The sequence below is a fragment of the Myotis davidii genome, unplaced genomic scaffold, assembly GCF_000327345.1.
Source record: "Myotis davidii unplaced genomic scaffold, ASM32734v1 scaffold148, whole genome shotgun sequence".
Taxonomy (NCBI): Eukaryota; Metazoa; Chordata; class Mammalia; order Chiroptera; family Vespertilionidae; genus Myotis; species Myotis davidii.
The window spans coordinates 4,281,632-4,297,894 of NW_006299479.1; the positions used below are offsets into that span (position 1 = coordinate 4,281,632).

The following is a 16,263-nucleotide window of genomic DNA, read 5'->3' on the forward strand; positions in this document are numbered from 1 at the left end:
TTCCTTTTGTTTCTTTTGTTTCTTTCTTCAGGCCCTGTATAGAAATGGCTGCTAGGCTCTGTTTCTTTCCTCCCTCCCTCCCTCCCTCCAGTTTTTAATTTGAGCCCCATTAACCATTGGGAGCCCTTCTTAGTAGGTATCTTCTCTCTCAGGATCCACATTAATAAGAAAATAATAATAATAACTACAAAACTGAGAGAATAACATCATCAGCATATGAAAGGAATAGAATAGCCTACTATTTGGGGTGGGCGGCCGGGGGGGGGGCGTGGCGAGGGCTGCTCTGCACAGTTTCCCTCTTAAACATTGGTCTCATGAATAGAAGAATGTACCATCGTGTTTGGGAAGCAATACAATACAATACACATATTGTAATGATACAGGTGTGGAGTTTTTTGTTTGTGTGTACATGCTTGTGCATGTGTAAATCTTAATATTTAGACATGGTTGACTATGGAACAGTTAGTGCGTAATGCAGGCCATTTGTATGGGAGGCCTTCAGAGATGAATGAATCTTCTCTGCTATCCTAGAAATATTTTAGATAATTCTCTTGAATGTGTTGTTCAGTTATAAGATACTACTAAAAGTTAACATTTTTAATATCACCTTAAATACCACTTAGAGGTGGTGCCCCAGGGTGTGAAGTACTGAGAAAAAAATTCAACACAGATGCTGATGCAGCAACTGTAGAGGTGACATAGGAGGTCAGATGAAAATAACCTCTAATGCAAGTCATTCTTTACCAAACAACTGATTTTTTTTCCCTTTATGGGAAAGAAGTTCTAGACAAGCAGTGTTATCTGACACTCTTTGATGACTGTAACCACTTGTTGCTGCCTATGGCAGAATGGTTAAGTAATTCAGTATACCCTAATTTTTTTTACCTGTCTTGTTTTAAATAGAAAAACACTTGATTCCATGTCTAGAAGGATTCTTGTACCCCAAAGAAACCCTTGAACATGACCACGCATATTAGGTATGGCTTTTATAGTATTGTTGGCAGTATGAGCTATTGTCTGAGTATTGTATGATTTACCCACAGTGGAAGGTTGAAAGCTTTATGGCCATGTGAATGTAGTTCCTTGAGCAATGAAAGATGTTTGTTTTTTAAGTATTGTCCCCTTTGACACAAGACCCTCGCTGCTAGTGTGGAGGAACCCAGAAAACTTAGGGGTTGATACTGAAAATCAAAATTTCCCGAATTATTTGTTCTATGCAAGAATCTGTCTTTCGTGAAGATCGTACTGACCAGTTAGAGGCATAAAAATGAGTTGCTGAGCCCGGCTGGCGTGGCTCAGTGGTTGAGCATCAACCTATGAACCAGGAAGTCACTGTTTGATTCCCAATCAGGTCACATGCCTGGGTTACAGGCTTGATCCTCCGTGTGGGGCCTGCAGGAGGTAGCCAATCAATGATTCTCTCTCATCATTGATGTTTCTATCTCTCTCTCCCTCTCCCTTCCTTTCTGAAATCAGTAAACACCATACACACACACACACACACACACACACACATTTTTTTAATGAGTTGTTGATAGCCAGATTCAGGAAGAAGTGCAAGCTGGTAGAATTCAGTCCGGGACTGTTCCCCAGAGAAGCAGGGAGAAGGGAAGATCTCGGTTTCCAGTGGTCATTCTTCCGATTAACCCTATTAAAATCCAGGAAACACCTCCAGTCTTTCTATCTTTGACCGAACTACTCTATATTTTAGAAATATTTTTTATAATTTGTAGGGCATAAGAAATAATAAACTTTGGACAAGGCTGTAGAGCTTCATTTGGCAGGTGATCCCCAGCTCCAAGAAAAATATAATGAGAATGATAGATATTTTTATTTTTTGTTGTTAATCCTCACCCGAGGATATTTTTTCCATTGATTTTTTTAGAGAGAGTGGAAGGGAGGGAGGGAGGGAGGGAGGACAGCCATGTGAGAGAGAAACACCAATTGGTTGCCTCCTGCACACACCCCAACTGGGCCAGGGATCAAACCTACAACTCAGGTAAGTGCTCAGGAATCGAACCTATGACCTTTCAGTGTGTGGGCGGATGCTCTAACCATTGAGCCACTGGCCAGGGCAATATGTTAGATATTTTTAAAATAGCTTTGACCTTTGCAGTTAGTCTTCCTTTGTTACAAAGAAATCAATTTGCTTTGCTAATTATAGCACTGTATTTTTTTAATACCCTTTCTGCTCCTTATTTTTTCAAAAGATTTTAAGAGCCCTACCTGCTTTGATTTATCGATTTTATAAATAAAATCTATCATCATGGTTAAATGAGTTTCTGATTTTCTTCGCTAAGAAAATTTCATCTTCTTGCTAAGTGGTTTACTACTTCAAAGTTACCTTAATTCAACCCAGGCAGTGTGGCTCAGTGGTTGAACCAGGTGGTCACGGTTCAGTTCCTGGTCAGGGCACATGCCAGGGTTGTAGACTCAATTCCCAATAGGGGGTATGCAGGAGGCAGCTAAGTAATGATTCTCTCTCGTCATTGATGTTTCTATCTCTCTCTTCCTCTCTGAAATCAATAAAAAAATATTTTTAAAAAAGTTACAGTAATTCATTTACTTAATAAATATATTGAACAGTCCTTATCCAATAGGTCTATTCTGGGCTCAGAGAAACTGAACAGGCAGACATGATCCCTACCTCATGGAGCTCACAATCTAGAGGAAACATCAACATTTTGTGGGTGGCACTTGGAGATATTAGAGAGATGGAAACATCAGAGATGAGAGAGAATCATTGATGAGCTACCTCCTGCATGCCCCACACTGGGGATCAAGCCCGCAACCCAGGCATGTGCCCTGACCGGAAATCAAACAGTGACCTCCTGGTTCATAGGTCAACACTCAACCACTGAGCCACGCCAGTCGGGCTGTTATAGAAAGTTTTATAAGAGAGATTTGGCAAGGATAGGAATACATAATAAATAGTATTAAATGCTCGGGAAACTCAAATGAGTTAAGGACTAAGTTTGAGGACCATTTTTCTTAATTAAGAAGACGTTGCTGACCATAATATGAACAGTTTCAACGGAATAATCCCATTGGGTTAAGGATTGAGTAAGTAGGCGGTGCCTAATCCTTTGAGACCCCTTTAGTGTTAAAATGGGAAGATGTTAAAGGTTGGCCATTGTGACTACTAAGACTTAATTTCATGTCCATGCTTGTTTCTAGATATGGGAATGTCCCTGTTTTAAGTTGTTATCTTGGGAGATTTATCTAGCATCGATATTGATGTTAATCAGATACTGAATGCTCCAGTACGATGTGATACAGTCGGAACAGGTAACCAGCATAACTCTGAGTTATGTAGTATTGCTTAACTGCCACTTCAGAAAAAGATTTCTTTCCCAGGAAATAGAAAAAGTACTATATTTTGTTAAAGAGTAAATTGATAACCTTGTATGCTTCTTTCAAGAAACAGGAGAATTTGGCTAGTTTACCTTTCAAAGGAAATATTAATGGTGATTTATCTAAATGAACAGAATAGTGAGTAAGATGGGTAAATTGTACTTAAACTGGATGCCCCAATTCTTAGACTCTCTTGTAAAATGTAAGACTTGAATGAAATCTACCTTATCTTAGGATTTCTGGCTACTTCCTCTTACATTCTTTTTTTTTTTTTTTGAAATATATTTTATTGATTTTTCACAGAGAGGAAGGGAGAGAGATAGAGTTAGAAACATCGATGAGAGAGAAACATCGATCAGCCGCCTCCCGCACATCCACCACCGGGGATGTGCCCGCAACCCAGGCACATGCCCCCGACCGGAATCGAACCCGGGACCTCTCAGTCCGCAGGCTGACGCTCTATCCACTGAGCCACACCGGTTTCGGCCCTCTTACATTCTTTTGTGGAGGAAACAACCACATGGGACAGAGCAGTTTTTTAACACGAGGTTCTTGTATGGGCTCTTCACAGAGTCCATGTTCCCCTTGAAATTGTCTTGTGTGTATTTTTATGGGGAGGAAATCCATGACTCAAAACAGTTAAGACTCTTCTCTGGAGAGGAAAAGGAAAATTTAAGAATAGATCTTTCATTTGCCAGAACGTCCTCTGTTTCCCTAAGAACGATGGGAGTGTGGAACAAGAAATGTATTTCTGTGGGTGTGCTTTTCTGGGGGGAAGGGGTGTTTGGTTGGTTTTAAAGGATTTAGATGATTTGGCAAGTCAGTTTGCCAGATTTTAATGTATAAAACCCTAAGAAAATAGAGACAAGTCCTGCTGGCCCCAGATGGATGGATTTTGCCTTAGATGATGCCCTAATCATTAGTTACATCTCAATAGATAGATAAATACATATATACATAGATACATAGATAGATATTCATACTATAGTCTTAATATCCCTCTTACTGTGCACAGAAATGTTTCTTTCGGGTTTTTTCCTTTCCTACCTTGTACTCAGAGTCAGAAAATAAAACTAATTAAATAAATTTTGAATCTTAAAGATTTTGAATGAACTCGGTGTTGGTTTTTTTGCCTCAATTAACTAAGAGTAACTAATTACAATAAAGTGGTAATTAAACTTTAAAGGAAGAAGATAGAGCTGTTTCACAAAGACTTTTTTGCTTCAAAATACACATCTGCGTAGGCAGAGGAATTGTTCTCAACACTTTTACAATCAGTCACTGGAGAATTACTCCCAGTAATTTCCCCCATTTCCGGTGGAACATAATATATGACTTTTAAGACTTTGTTTGCAAATAAGTATATTCTTTACTTAATCAGTTGGGTTAAAAGGATCTCAAACGTGTCATAGTTAGTTGGCAGAGTGTTAAGATAAACTACGTGACCCATTTCTAGAATGGCCAGTTTGGCAGCTCCATTTGGAAATCTGTTTCACTGCTTGTTTTTTCTTATAACATTGTTTCCTGCTGTTATAACCAAGCTGTCCTTCCAGGGTCGGACTTGAGTTTTCATCCGACATCTCAGACCACACAATACGTTCACATGGCTGTTGTGCCCGTTGCTCCCTCCTCGTATGCCGTCCCACCCGCAGTCAGCTCTGTTAGAACAGTGGTTTTGTCATGGTGCTTACTTTATGATTGAATGAAACGGGGGTACATTTTGAGAAAACAGTTGAGCCAGTGGCAGAATTAGTTGGCACATGCCCATACGATTGGCTTAGCTTGCTTCCGACCTTGCCACACCACGGAAGAATGCAGTTCTTCCCACTTCCTGACAGGCAGAGGAGGAACTGGAGGACACTGAGGCAAAAGAAACCTTGTCTGTATCCCCAAAGTAGCTTCTGTGATGGCAGAAAAGGCTCTGATGAAACCACTGGCCCTACGTACAGATCTTATTTTCCAAGCCTTTCGTTATATTATTTGCCCTTTTCTGAACTCTACAATTTCCCTCTCTTGTAGCTGGTTCGATGCCCAGAACTGAATGCTGTGCTCCAGCTGTGGCCTCACCGGTGCTGACTAGAGAGGAAGAGCCACCTTCATAGCTTACATGTGATTCCTCTGCTTATCCAACCCAATACTGGATTTACTTACTTTGGCAAGATAGCTGCATTGTGCACTGTATTTAATGTTCCGTGTACTGTAACCCTGGGTCTTTCTCTGCATTGCTGCGTGAAACCCCCAACCCCGCCCATCTCAAATCCCCGCCTTCGTTTACCTGCCCTCCCCCCACCCCCGTAGACTCCCCTTACATTCATCCACAATGAATGTCATCTTTATTCTCTCGTTTCTTTTCAGTCTAATCTTAAACTCGGGCAACACTTTCCCTCTGTCTCTAAATTGTCGGTTGTCGGCCTTCTGATTTGTCTCCCTGCTTTGGTGATGGGACGCCTTTAAGTCTTCTCTGTGGCTCTTTTCCTTCTGTGGTCGTTGTACAGCCGGCACGGGATTCAGTAAGCATTCGCCTGGCATTGCTTCGAGATCAAATACCTGGGAAGTCCTCCGATTTTGATCACCGACTCAAGTTGTTACCTACACTCTCTGGCCTCTGTTCAGGTTTCCTTAGCTCCTCCTGACCCCCATCCCTGTGACCTCATTCAAGATGCCCTGTATCTCACAGCTCTTCCCCAGGGGAGGGGTCCGGAGGCTTGTTTACCATGGAAATTTCTAACAAGGAAAGCGGTCTTCTTAATTGTGAATAGAATGGTCTTTAATAATTTTAAGCAAATTCTCCCCCCCCCCCAAGATATTCATTGCTGTTGTTGTTTTTAATGCTAGAGCTTAAAAAAAAATAGAACTTAAGTCACTGTAAATTTCTCAGAGGAGTGAGGTAAAGGAAGAAGGAAGGAAAGCAAGGCGATTGTTCTGAGAGGAAATAGGAACTGGTTCTCCAGGAAAAGCTAACGTGAGGATCTCACTGGGTTTGGTGCAGCTGTCAGAAATGGGAGGCGAGACTTTGTTTTTTCTAGATTCTGGAGCATTGTCTTAACTTCAGATTTCGAGTAGGCGTTTAAGCTGGTCTGCGTAGGACTTCAGACACCGTTGTTTCAGTGTATGCTTTGGTTAACCATTGAGAGTGTGGAAGGTGTAACCTGTCTGGTTTATGGGAGGTAAGAACTGGGGAGGACACCTCCATGTGTCCTTTTGATCCATTTCTAAATCCCTCTGGTTTCTGGTAGCAGTCAAGCTGAAGTTTGAGCTCTTTTTTTTCTATGTCCTGTTTCAACAGCTTCTCCTTAGATCTGTAATTTTTGCTGAACCTACAAGATACCTCTTAGGTATTTATGTTTGGAGAGTTAAAATCAATTTGGAAATCTTTTTTCACCTTTCAGTACATCAAATTTTACCGTAACGATTGAGGATCACCAAGCATTTTTTCTTCAGACCCTACTAGACGTGTTACATACCAGCATGTTAACTATTAAAGTGTATTTCACAAGTACACTACCAAGCGAGACATATCAAATGCATCATCTGACCGTGCTTCCATATCTAAGACCGTTCGATATGGCTGGTTTTCTTATGCACAGTTACATGGTGAGTTTAAGCTCACTTCGGTGGTTTCGGTCTTTCCTGTGGTTTCCCACTATAGGGTCAGAAATCGGTGGCTTTGTTGATGCCCACGTCACGGCCTGATAAGTGTGGCCCCTTTCTTCAAAGGACCATCGTTGTGTTTCCTGACTTCGGGACTAGCCCTCGGTGACAGCCCACGGGTCCCTTTCCTGTGCCGGGTGCTTTTCTCAGGCAGCCAGGCGGTGGTGGCACGGTTCCCACATCCATTTATGGCCCTGGAGGGTGAAAGGGACACGGCTGGGACTCTCCATGTACGGTCCTTAAGGAGTCAAAAAGCGTGGTTGGGGTGTTCTTGGAGGCAGCAACTAGACATGGGGAGATAAAAATAAATTGTCAGATGTTTGCAATTCCAGTTCCCGTCTCTGCCAGGAGGGCAGAGAGCACGGGGGGGAGAGAGCAGAGAATCCACGGATCTCTGTGCAGGCATCTGTGACCCTCCCTTATGAAGAGAAGCCTCAGTTCTTTGAGGCACCAGTGGAGGCAGAGGAGATCTCGAGAGAGGAAGAGGGAGGAAGGTGCTCATGCAGGGGCAGGCTGGCTGGTTTGGGGACAGGGTGAGGCTGACCACCACTCTGTTTGTGTCTGAGGAATGTCGTCCTAAGTGCCCTGCTCTTATTCCTTTTGCCCATCTGGGTTTCCGGCATCAAGAGAAGATCTGCAGAGTATTTTATGGAGTGTCTTGTGGTTTGTCAACTGCGATTTAGAGACACTGAACTTCCATGGAGGTTCTGTAAAGGCTTTTGAGTTGTTTTTGTTTGGTGAGAACAGGTGATGTGTTGGCTTATGGGACGCCATCTCACATGTAGGAGACATTTATAGTCTGGCAAGCGCACGTATTGAAGTCTGAGGCGAACTGCTTTTGCGCAGGCGTGTTAGAAAGTATTTGGGAGCCACCAGAGAAAAAGGGTCTTGTCTCAAGGAAACTCAGGGTGAAACCCAGTCAAGTAGAAGGAACATGGAGGCAGAGATGGGAGAGAGACTGAGAGCAACTAAACTAAATTTGGAAGCTGGGACCAAGTCCTTGGTGTAGCCTTTGCAATATCGTTCAACTAAGGAAACTGAACTAATAATAAGAACTGTGCCTTAGAAGACCATGAAGAAAATGGAAGGGTTGTGTAAGATGATAAAGTTATCCAGGTTTTATATGTGGACTTGCAGAATGATATTTATTTGCTGTGCGTTAAAAGGCAGAAAGATAAATGAAGTAACACCCCTCTACCTCACTTTCCCCCAAAAAGGAAATTAGCGGCCTCATGTGTTGGTTTGTTTGGCTGGCAGTTTGAGTTGATAGAATAGACGAGTCTTACTGGCTAATTTTTAGATGTAGGTATATTCTTTCTTGATAATTGATGTTTGAGACAGGGAATCGGTAGCATGGTTGACTTGACCTCTCTTAAATCTTAGCAACTTCCCCAAAGACAGTGAGTTAGTGAGGGATATGGACCATCTGAGTAATACGGTTTCCTAGTCGCTTCATTTAGGGGATTGTTTTTACCCTGTATCCCTTAATCAAGAGTAAGGAAGGTTATATTCTTTGCTTCAGGGAACTCTCCTTTCTGTCCTCCCTCCCTCACTTTTTCCCAATTCTGGCCCCAAAGCAGCTCTATCTCTTCTGTGGCAGGTGTGCATCCTATTGGCTGGCTGGTATTTCTTGTTTTCTTTTTTTTTTTCCCCCCCTTATTCTTTTTAAGTGGGGGAGGGGGTATAAAAATATGTGTATGGGGTACATGCAATAATGTTGTAATGATTCTTGTTTAATGGATAATTAATTGCAAAGTAATTGTTTGAATGATAACATGTTTGAGTAAATGCTAAATTAGTAATTTTTTTTTCTCTAATATAATCATGATTTTGAAATCTAGCATTCCTGTAACAATGTGTCTGTGTTTGTCTGTCTGTGTCTGTCTCATAGTAATTAATATCTGTGGTCCGTACCTGGAAGAGGAAGGACAGCTTTAAAGGAATAACAAAAGACTTTGTGTCTTAGACCCTTCGCAGGTGTTACAGTCGGGTGAAAGAACATGGTGTTGGGAAAAGAAAGAGCAGTTACACATTTGAACAGTTGGAACAGGTGTTTGGTCAGGGAGGATGGGATGCTCAGCCCTGCCAGCCTGTCCTTATTAACAGTAGTGGCTTGTACCAGGAGCTGGAGTCAGATGGCAGCACTATGGAGGAGTATTCACAGGAGGACTGGGGAAACCACAGTCAGGATCTCCATGGCTACCCAACAGATCAGGAATTGGGTAAGAAAGCCGGCGTACCTGCTCCTCGTCTGTGTCTGTGTGTGTGTGTGTATGGGTACCTTCGTATGTGCCCCGGGACTGGCACTGTCCCTACTGTCATGTAGCCCGTTTATCTGGGGCACTCTGGGCGGCCTTGATTTAGCCTGAAACTACCCGCTAGTGCTTGGTGTTGGTCCTTTGCTGATTTGGGTACCAGCAAACAGCCTGAATCCACAGAAGAATTCCTCATTCCGAGCTACACAGGAAGCGTGGTGGCAGAATCCTGTGCAGTTTGAGATACCCCGCAGCTCTTAGCTCTACGGTGACTGCCACGAGTACTGACTCTTGGCTCAACTGCTAGAGATGAGCTATCTTTTTTCCTTTTCTGTTTGTGATTTGGAAATGGTCCCCTCCCAGACTGCGGTCTGAACAAAATATGAAGGGAAGCCTCGATTTATCTTAAAAAGGGCTCATATTTGAGCTTTCTCGGCAGTCATATTCCTTCAGACTTCACAAAGGATTCCAGCAACAGCTGAAATGATTGACCACAGTCTTAACGTTTAGAATGGAAATGAAACTCCTGGCCACCAAAGCCCAGCTTGTGTGGCCTCATTGAGAGGGTCTGTGTAAGTGGTTTTGTAGTAAATGCCCCACTTTTGATTTTCATGATGTGGAAGTCCTACCCACATTTCTGCTGCAGCCATTATAGCTTAATGGCGAGTTGTGTGATGAGTACTCACAAGTAAATGTTGTTACTCGCCAGTGAGAAAGTATAGTAGGATTGGTGCTACTGGTGTACCTCTCCAGCTCAAGATAATTAGCATTACTCAGTCATCATTCCTGATGCTAATTCAAAAGAAACAGTATTAAATGCTTGTGTTTCTCATGAATGCTGTTTTTGTTTGTTTGTTTGTTTGTTTAATCTCAAATATTGGAAGAGAGAGGGAGAGAAGAAAGAGGCTATATAACTGTAGGACTAACACAATTTAAGAGAGAGACTTTAAGATTGGAAGAATAAGCCCTGGCCGGTGTGGTTCGGTTGAGTGTCATGCCATGCACCAGGAGGTTGCTGGTTGGATTGCCAGTCAGGGCACATGCCCAGTGCGGCCTCGATCCCTGGTGGGGGGTGTGCAGGAGGCAGCCCATTGATGTTGTGCTCTCACATCAATGTTTCTCTCTTTCTCCCTCTTCCTTCCTCTCTCTTTAAAAATCATCAATTATTCTTTAAAAAGAAAGATTAGAAGAACAAACAGGGCAGATGCTAAGCGATTACTATCTCTTCATTTCAAAACAGTCACAAGGTCTGAATTACTTTGGCATCCCATAACTCTGGTTTTGCCAGAGAGATTTAAGTCACCCAAATCTTTGGGAGAAAAATAACATGCGGAATATGTGGATCCTGATATTGGGGAAATAATTCCTCTGTAAAACCTACATAGAAAATCTAAATCTTGCAGAATTATTTTCATTCTTGTTCCTTTAAAAATCATGTTTGTGGAGAAATTAAGCTTTAAGCTCCCAGCTAGAAATCTACTGGTGACCTTGAAGAATTTATACTTGTAGAGCTGGTTTCTGATCTTGCATATAAATGTATGCATCTCATTATAAAAGAGTTATATTTATAAATCTGGCATTGGGCAGCGTTTAAGACTAGAATCTAGTCCTCAAATTGGGATGTGTGGATGAACAGTAAACATATAGCTACTTATCTACATAAATGTATGCCACCACTTAGGAGAATATAACCTGTTTCCAAACCTTTGCTTTTCAGATGAAATACCTGTCACAAAGAGAACATTAAAAATCAAACAGGAGTCTTCTGAAGAAGCACAGTAAGTGGACGCTTCCCCTCTCTACAAATGTATTCATCTCGGTGTAATGGGAAGGTGCTCCCTCCGCCATCTCACTGAGGAAGCCTGTCTAGTCATTCTTCCTCACTCCCTTAGCCTCAGCTTCCCCGTGGTTAATCTAAAATGGTGAGAGTTTTATACACAACAAGAAGAAATAAATATGTTACATGAAAAGAAGCCTGTGTGTGGATCTGGATACCTGGATGTTTTACTAAGATGGAAAGATGAGTCACAGAACCCTGAGTTTATCTGATGTTAGGCAAAATGATAGGAGGGCTAGAGGACACATAAATTTCTTAGGTTACATTTTGGGAATCAAAAAGCACGCTCTTGCCCGGCTGGCATGGCTCAGTGGTTGAATGTCGACCTAGGAACCAGGAGGTCACAGCTCGATTCCCAGGCAGGGCACAGGCCCAGGTTGCGGACTCCATCCCCAGTGGGGGGGTGAGCAGGAGGCAATTCATTAATGATTCTCTCTCATCATTGAAGTTTCTGTCTCTCCCTCTTTCTGAAATCAATAAAAATACATTTACAATAAAATAAAATTATGACATCAGAATATTCCAAAGGAAGGGTAACTTTGATGCGTATTTTAAAAAACAAGGCTACCAGCCCAGACCTTCAGAGCCCTATTCTCCAAAGAGGCCATCGTGTCTTTCACTACGCTGTCCCATCCCTCCCTTTCCCACTCAGGACCTTCAGAGGAAGCCCGGTTGGTGTAACTGGGGATGAACTTGAACTGCACAGTATTGGCGTCACCAACCCCAAACCACCCAAACTTTTCCTGTGGTTGGGATTTTAAAAATCGGGAAATGTGACAGTTCTTAAGGACCATTTCAACAACTGGGTCTCATTCTCATTGTGCCCCATAGCGTCGAAGAGTCGATCTGAGCCTTTAGCCCAGGGAGCTGCAGGCTGATCAGCAGGGAAGAAACTGAGCGGGCTCTGCAGAAACATTCAGCCTGCACTGCCTCTTCTCCAGGCTCCCATCTCGGGGTGAGGGCTTTGAGAGGTTCCCAACAGCCGTTTATTTTCCACTGCAAGTTTCCTCGGCGCTGTTCCTTGCTGATGACATAGGCCTGTGACAGTGCCGAGTACAATCGTTCATTTGGGCGTTGGATTTCTTCCTCTGTGTGTTGCAGGTGGCATCCGCCTGAACTAGCTGACATAACCTGTAGTAAAATACCATCCTTCATCCGTGAGGATGAGTCACTATTCTGCTCATTTGTTCAACATTTATATCAAGTACCTACCGTAGGTCAGGCATTGGGGTACATCAGCGAGCAGACAAAAGTCTCTGCCTTCCATCCCAACTCCTTAGCCTAGTCCTTCTTGAGATCAGTAAAATATTTCAAAAGAGGCCCAGCCAGTGTGGCTCAGTGGTTGAGTATCAACCCATGAACCAGGTCACGGTTCTATTCCCGGACAGAGCACATGCCTGGGCTGTGGGCTCCATCCCCAGTTTGGGGTGTGTAGGAGGCAACCAATCATTGATTCTCTCTGATCATTGATGTTTCTCTCTCCCTCTTCCTTCCTTTCTGAAGTCAATAAAAATATATTTTAAAGAATATGTCAAAAGAGGACAAGGAAGGATGGTGGCTCTGAAATAAGTTTTGGGGTGCGTGTTTTTTAAAGCATTGACCCATGGAGAAACACGGTCCTATATCTTAACCTCTCAAGTACACATTATAAATATTAGAAAAGTGGCCACGTGCCTTTGTGTCCTCTGAGAAGAGGGACAAGTTCCCAGGAACACAGTGATTTCATCTCGATGGCCACTCTGACGCTTGAGAAGCTCTCAAGGCACCCTGGAGGGTGGAGGAAAATCCAGGGCAGTTTTTGGCCTCAAGAAGCAGCTGATAGCAAAATATGTCACATCTTTGTCATCTCGCAAAGAAAGTCAAGGAGAGTAAGAGGTCAGACTGAGAATGACTGCATGGAGATCCCTCAGTGTTGCGAAAGCTTTTCCCCTGGAAGATTTGAGAATTTGATAGGAAGTTTCCAGGGTCTGTCTCCTCTCAAGAAGCTAATAAACAGGCACGTACACCCTCTTTCTTGCATACGTTTGATGGCGCGTGAGTGGTTAGTTGAGTATTTTTGTAGCTTAAGTCTGTACTTGTTGTAGAGGGTAGTAGTTGGTTGCTAAGTTAATACTTAACAAACTTCAATCTTCCAATATCAAAGACTTGCCATATCTGAGAAGCAAATGTGTAATTCATATATCCCCACACATATATGAATCATGGGATATCAGTTACAGTAATATGAGTTCAGCAGCATATGCAGAAAGAATTCCCTGCCTTTTCTGTCATAACTCTATTAATTATCCAAATCAGAATTTCTTCACTTTTTCCCTTTATAAAATATTTTCTAGAACAGTCTCAATTCATTATCTTGAATTTTTTTTAATCCTCACTCAAGGACGTGTTCTTTTATTGATTTTAGAAAAGGAGGAAAAAGAGAGAGAGAGAGAGAGAGAGAGAGAGATCAATTGGTACGTGCCCCTGTACGTGCCCCAACTGGGGATCGAACTCGAAATGTAGGTATGTGCCCTAACTATGAATGGAACCCATAACCTTTTGGTGTACCGGACGACACTGCAACCAACTGAGCCAACGAGGTCTCATTATCTTAAATTTTTATCTCTTAAAAGCTAAGCCTAATATGGACCTTTTACATCTGAATTCTCAGATCTTAAATCTGTGTTGAACTAACAGTTCTCAGTTTGGAAGAGGTAATGAATTTCTTCTACAAATAGAAGAAAATGTCATTTTCTTTTTGCAAGCATGTATCGGCCAAAATTATTGCACTTTCAGAATTTCTAACTTTGAAATTAAGATGTTCATTATTTTAAATGATACTGTTTACCTTTCTCTTTTTTTTTACTTATTGGGATGACACTGTTCAACATGATCATATAGGTGTCAGGTGTGGGTTTCTATGTTACAAAATCTGTATATTGCACTGTGTGCCCACCACGCAAAGCCAAATCTTCTCCTCTCACCTTATATTAGGACTCCCTTCTACTCCCACCCCCTTCCCTCTGGCAACCAACATACGGCTGTTTGTGTTCACGAGTTTCAGTTTTATATCCCACATATGAGTGAAATCAAACAGTTCTGCTTTTTCTGACTGACTTATTTCACTTAGCATATTATACTATGGTTATCTCAACCTGCCCTGACCCATATGGAAGCTACTAATCACATGTGTTTATTAAACCGTAATTTCAAATTATAATGAAAAATACCTCACTCACACTGGCCACAATCTGAGTGCTGATGCTAGCATACTGGACAGCGCAGATATAGAATACTTCCATCATTGCAGGCAGTGCTGATGGACAGTGCTCATCTAGACCCCTGAGGAATTTGCTTTTTATTTCTCGTTCTAGGAAGAGAGACATCATGCAGAATATCGTCCAGATTTTGGAATCAGTGCAGTTGAAATGGGAACTGTTTCAGAGCTGGACGGACTTTTCAAGGCTTCATCTTTCTAATAAACTGGCCATTTTCGGGATCGGTTATAACACCCGTTGGAAAGAGGATATCCGCTACCATTATGCTGAGATCAGCTCCCAGGTGCCCCTTGGCAAACGACTCCGGGAGTACTTCAACTCCGAGAAGCCCGAGGGGCGGATCATTATGACCCGCGTGCAGAAAATGAACTGGAAGAATGTGTACTACAAGTTCTTAGAGATCACTATCAGTGAGGCCAGGTGCCTGGAGCTGCACATGGAAATTGACTGGATCCCCATTGCCCACTCCAAACCAACTGGTGGCAACGTCGTTCAGTATTTATTGCCAGGAGGCATTCCCAAGAGCCCCGGCCTGTATGCCATTGGCTATGAAGAATGTCTGAAGAGGCCCTCCTCCCCCCACATGGAGCAGAGTTCCCTGGACCCAGGAAAGGAGGGCAGGGTTGACCTGGAAACCCTTTCTGCACCCATAGAACCCGCCCGGATCACCTATTGCTACCTCGGGATCGCTGAGGTCAGGACTCTGCAGCAGTGCTTGTTTCTACACTTCCAAGCCAATACCAAAACCTTCAGCAAAGACTGGGTTGGTATTAATGGGTTTTTGTCTCAGAACTGCATTGTGGATCCCGGAGTCTCCCCCAGATCCATCTACATCAAGTTTGTGGAAGTAGAGAGGGATTTCCTTTCCGCGGGCTCTTTAGTGGAGTGCCTAGAAAAAGCCATCGGGTACCGCTTAAAATTTAACAACTGAATGTCATCCTTCATAAGGATTTGGGCTCTTACCTCCCTCTTCTCACTTCCCGTGACCCAGACTGTCCCTCATCCAGATGCTGCCATCAGACTCTCCATGGAAACTCTTTCCACCATTGGGCCAGTACAATCTTTAAAGGATCACACTAGACTTTGAGCAAACAACACAGACCTCACCTAAAAATGCTCACTTTGAGCAAACGAGATTTACAGCGAACTTGCATGGTGGGTCGACTGTTTTTTAAAAACAAAACATTTTTAAACGGATATTAGAGCCCTAATATAAACAAACATAGCTACATTCCATATTGGACAAAACTTATACTTTGAGTTTCATATAAAATTGAAAATTTGTATTTTTTCCACGTTTCATTTTTACACATCTCTATGTCTCTATATAAGTATTATTTACAACCCTGAATAAATAAGCAATAGATAATGGCAAGTTAAATCTCAAGTCACAGTAAATAAGACTGTTTTTCAATATCACCTTTAGCTACTATTGTATATAATTTAGAGTTCCATTTTTTCACCAACCCAGTGTTTTGCTATTCCCAATCAGTGTTGCCTGCAAAGACCTTTGTTTCTGTGATGTACCAACTTGACGGTTGTGTTGCCGTTTAAACTTTTTTTTAAAAAAAAATTAAAGTAATTCCTGGCCTCTTGGCGTAGTAGTTGAGCTTTTTGTAGCAGAGTGTGGCCACGCTGGCAGTGGGCGCTGGGCTCTGACTTCGAGCAAACAGCAGATCTTCACTTTCCTGCACTCTCTGCACCCAATGTCATTATTTCTTGTCAGAGTGTACCCAAGGTCATTGGACATTGAATTTTGTATTTCTTTTTTAAAAACGACTAGGATATTCCTTCTGACCCTGAGTACATTAAAGTATAAGAGTCTTTCCTTCCTCATCTTATACTCAGTAACCACGGGCAACTCTCCCAAGGAGTAAAGTGGAGAATTGGCATCATCATATTGCCTATA

At 42.5% G+C, this 16,263-nt stretch overlaps 1 protein-coding gene across 4 annotated transcripts in view; it reads left to right on the plus strand.

The window, feature by feature from the left end:
• MSANTD2 (Myb/SANT-like DNA-binding domain containing 2) overlaps nucleotides 1-16,263 on the plus strand; it is a 30,845-nt gene extending 14,582 nt beyond the window's left edge. For 2 of the 4 annotated variants that reach the window (XM_015571348.1, XM_006775077.2), the window contains 5 exons: nucleotides 904-977; nucleotides 3,178-3,288; nucleotides 5,374-9,227; nucleotides 10,978-11,038; nucleotides 14,451-15,955. In XM_015571348.1, the coding sequence (XP_015426834.1) occupies nucleotides 9,152-9,227; nucleotides 10,978-11,038; nucleotides 14,451-15,285 (972 nt within the window). In that variant the 5' untranslated portion in view covers nucleotides 904-977; nucleotides 3,178-3,288; nucleotides 5,374-9,151 and the 3' untranslated portion in view covers nucleotides 15,286-15,955. Of the gene's footprint in view, nucleotides 1-903; nucleotides 978-3,177; nucleotides 3,289-5,373; nucleotides 9,228-10,977; nucleotides 11,039-14,450 lie in introns of those variants that run through there. The other 2 variants (XM_006775081.2, XM_006775079.2) reach the window with 2 other exon arrangements.